At 50.8% G+C, this 3519-nt stretch overlaps 1 protein-coding gene across 1 annotated transcript; it reads right to left on the bottom strand.

Moving 5' to 3' along the window:
* Positions 1-248: 248 nt before the first annotated feature.
* On the bottom strand, positions 249-2906 carry POP5 (POP5 homolog, ribonuclease P/MRP subunit). Its single transcript, XM_039504632.1, has 5 exons — positions 2767-2906; positions 2547-2689; positions 1591-1740; positions 761-844; positions 249-529 (listed from the first exon to the last, which is right to left on the bottom strand). The coding sequence occupies exons 1-5, from the start codon at positions 2784-2786 to the stop codon at positions 420-422; spliced, it is 507 nt and encodes a 168-aa protein (XP_039360566.1). The 5' UTR covers positions 2787-2906; the 3' UTR covers positions 249-419.
* Between the last annotated feature and the right edge of the window lie 613 nt (positions 2907-3519).

Genomic DNA, 3519 nt, shown 5'->3' with positions numbered 1-3519 from the left:
AGTATTAGGATATGATTCCCCTAGCTGGGTGTAGTTGGAGGTTAACTTGTTAAAAAAAAAACACTGCTCTATCCTTCAAATAAATCCTTTTGATAATAGCTTACTTATGCCTCCCTTGCCATTAAAAATCCAGCCACTCCATTTCCCCCTCTTGACTGGAAGAGATTCAGACTCTCAGCTTAACAGAGTAACTGAAGAGTGCTGTAGTTGAGTTGTTAAGGCTGCTGCACAGTGATTTTACAAGAAAGCAACATTACCCTTTGCTTTATTTCCAAAAAATCAAATATGTTTAAAAAAGTGGGGCACAAGATGCCTTGATCCTTATCTGCTCAGCACAGGACAAAAAGCCCAGGATATCTTTTAACTGCAAGTTATCTGCTTGTCTCACAGAAGGCACTGCACTAGTTTTAGATTTATGTTCAGTCTGTCTCTGCACAGTCATCTTCTTCATCCCCACTTTGAGACTGCTCCTCCTCCACTTCCTTAAGGCAACAGCTTAACACTGACTTCTGGATGGACTGTCTTTCCTCTGCAACAATGAGGGTGAGGCACACAATGAAAAATGTCACTATTCAACATGCCTTCACATAGAGGGAAATACAAGAAGTTCACTTAGCTATATTGACCAACTGAGGAGCCCAGCTCTACCAAATAATCAGACTGACAGGAGAGAAATGAAACCAATGCATCATACAATGTAACACAAAGTCTGTGTGTAACAGGGCCCCTTTTAGAATGTATGAATGGAGCAGCTGCTTACCTTCACTGGTGCAGTTGTGCAATAATAGCAGCAGCTGTTTCCTATTGTACTGAACAAGGAACTTCTGACATGTTCTTATTGTCCCTGTTGGAGAAACAAGTGCACAAGTTCTGTATGTTAGCAGAGGGCTGATGCAACAAAGCAGGGCAAGAGTCCATTTTAATGCTGCTACACTATATTCTCCCTACTCATGCAGGAAGTAGGAATGTAGTGGATCAAACAGCAAGAACATCACAGGCTATAATATTAATCAGCTACTGAAATAGTGCTGAATAACAAGGAAAGAACTCTTGCTATCCCTCCAGCCTTCCCTCCCTGATTGAAACTTCTTGACAGAGACTCAGTTGCTACTTTGCTCCACTGGAGATTTGATCAAAACAGCTCCCTGATGGCAGATTACCAAATTGTGATGGGGGTGGCCCACTCTTTGCTGTAAGTAGTGAAGTTGGGAGAAGAAAGTTACACCTGCAAAGTAGGAGGGCTTTTGCTTTTAAAGCAGTAGCAGTATAATGAACAGATGAGCGACTAACTCAGCATAATGAAAAAAACAGCAGAGCTTGTAGAGTCTATAGGAGAATGAAGAATGTCTTAGCTTTTGGATGACCTATTGAAAGCCATTAACAGTGAGTTTATACTAGCCTCCATGAGGCATTACATGGGCTTCATCTGTCATATAACTGGAAAAATATTAAATAACAGAGCTCTTCCCTCCTAATCATTACAAGAGTAATAAGAAATTCAAGATCTCAAAGCTCTGAGATGTAGCTGCACTAGGAGGAATTAGTAAGACATGCCACAGGCCACCAAAGAAGAGCTACTGAAAACCTTACCTCCAACATGTAGTGTGTTGAAGAAACAGGAATAACGCTGGTTCCTGTTCTCCAAGTAAGTGACAAAGGGAAGAGCTGACCATAGGAGCCTGTAGAAGTCCTTTCGGCAACGCAAGAGAACTATGCCTGTATAGGCATTGAGATATTTCACTGGGCACACAAAACAGCTCATTAGAACAATTGATCTTTCATTGCACACTTGAATATTAGATCGTATTTCAGAAATTCTGGTTTACAGAACCTGAGGTTCCAAGTAATTTATAGTGAAGCAAAACCTCATGTTTTCCAGAACTAATTCTACATATTTGCTGGCTATGTAGCCACAGAATGAAAGGCTGTAGACTAGACATAGCGAGGGTTTATACTGATTTTTCCTAAACCTCATTACTTGGCAGCCACTCGCCTCCAGTCAGGAGGATGGGTACAACAACGCACTTCAGAGGATGCTAGGACGGAAAAACTGCCACAAGCAAAGGGACTGCACTTTAATCTCTTCGGAGATTGGAAGGAGGTTGTGAGCTCAATCCTTGAGGGGGGGCTATTTAGGGAACTGGGATTTGAAGAAAAAAAACCCACAAAAATCTGGGGATTGGTCCTGCTTTGAGCAGGGAGTTGGACTCGATGACCTCATGAGGTCTCGTCCAACCCTGATATTCTATGATTCTAAGCCCCGGGCAGTGTTTTGGGAACCGGGGGCCGAAAGACCCATTCCGGATCTGTCGGAGACCCTGGTTAGCACAACGGGGCTCTCCAGAAATGACACACATTTGTTGGTGATTTTTCAAGACTCATTCACCCCTTGTAACACTGAAACAAACAGCCCGCGCCCTACGTCCAGTGACTGATGGGCAACCCCCGACCCCGTCTCTGGTGTGCGCGCACTACTCCGAGAAACGGCGTCCGGCCCCGCCTGTGGGCCTAGCCCGGGGGTTGGCACGGCGAGGGCAGGGGGAGACCTGTGAAGGCGATGGAGCAGCAGGCCAGGCCGTAGTCCCCGTGGGTCCGGGCAACGGCATCTTTCGCCGCCGCGCCCACCGCCCGCTCGTCGATGCACTGCCGGCAGCGGGGGTCTTCGGAGACGATCTCACACAGCAGGTACCTACAACGCAAGGCAGCGCGTTAAGGAGGGGGAAAGGGGGAGTGATCGCGCGAGCGGAGCAGAGACCTCACCCTCACCTGTGCTTGAACCGCACCATCGCCTCCTTGTCCTCCGGCCGCGCGCCAGCCACCCCGGGGCGCCGAACCAGACAGACGCTCAGCTCAGCCAATGGGAGTGTCGTCTCTGGGCACTACAGCCAATCGACATTCGGCAGGGGCGGAACCGGAGGAGCAAGAAACACCGCGAGGGAGCGTCGCGCGCGCGCATGTTACGTCCTCGTGCGTAAGGCTTTAGGTGGCGCGCGCGCGGCTCCCGGCTTTGGTGTTTGCCGTGTTCCCGCTGCAGGCACGCGGCTGGCTGGCAGCGCAGGGCCGCTCGTCGGCGGATAACCGCCCCTCCCCCCAGTCACCGCGGGGTCCCTGCGGCTGCCCGGCCACGGCCTCGTAGCACGGCCCCGGCCTTCACGCTCCCGCCCAAGGACCCATCTCCAGCGTTAGCCCCGCGCGGTGGCAGCAGAGCACCGCGCAGCGCCACTCGCCTCCTCCGGCCAGTGCGAGCCGGGGCAAGGCGGGCTGGCTGGCTGGCTTGACTGAGGTCCCGTCAGACCCCTGGCTCTCCCCCCGCCCTTGGCCCCTCTGTCCTCATCTGCCCCCAGCCCGTGGCCTTGTTTCTGTTCCAGTCTCTTTTTGGAGGCGGTTTGCCAAGCACTGACCCCTGCCCTGCTGGTGGGTGGCCCTCAGAGCTCTGCCCCCCAGTCACAGGCCCTCCTCCACGGTGAGAGGCTTACATCTGCTCTAGGTCCCTCCAAGGATATAGCATGCTCAGCTGGC

The sequence above is a fragment of the Mauremys reevesii genome, linkage group 18 (genome assembly GCF_016161935.1).
Source record: "Mauremys reevesii isolate NIE-2019 linkage group 18, ASM1616193v1, whole genome shotgun sequence".
Lineage (NCBI taxonomy): Eukaryota > Metazoa > Chordata > Testudines > Geoemydidae > Mauremys > Mauremys reevesii.
The sequence above is the reverse complement of the archived record's forward strand: the minus strand, read 5'-3'. Positions and strand labels throughout refer to the sequence as shown.

Bases quoted from the DNA above. Each gene is read 5' to 3' on its own strand.
- POP5 (XM_039504632.1), bottom strand. From the start codon at position 2,786: ATGGTGCGGTTCAAGCACAG. The intron at 2,690-2,766 runs GTGAGGGTGAGG...CTTGCGTTGTAG, and splicing joins ATGGTGCGGTTCAAGCACAG to GTACCTGCTGTGTGAGATCG. The intron at 1,741-2,546 runs GTCTCCCCCTGC...TTGTGTGCCCAG, and splicing joins CTGCTCCATCGCCTTCACAG to TGAAATATCTCAATGCCTAT.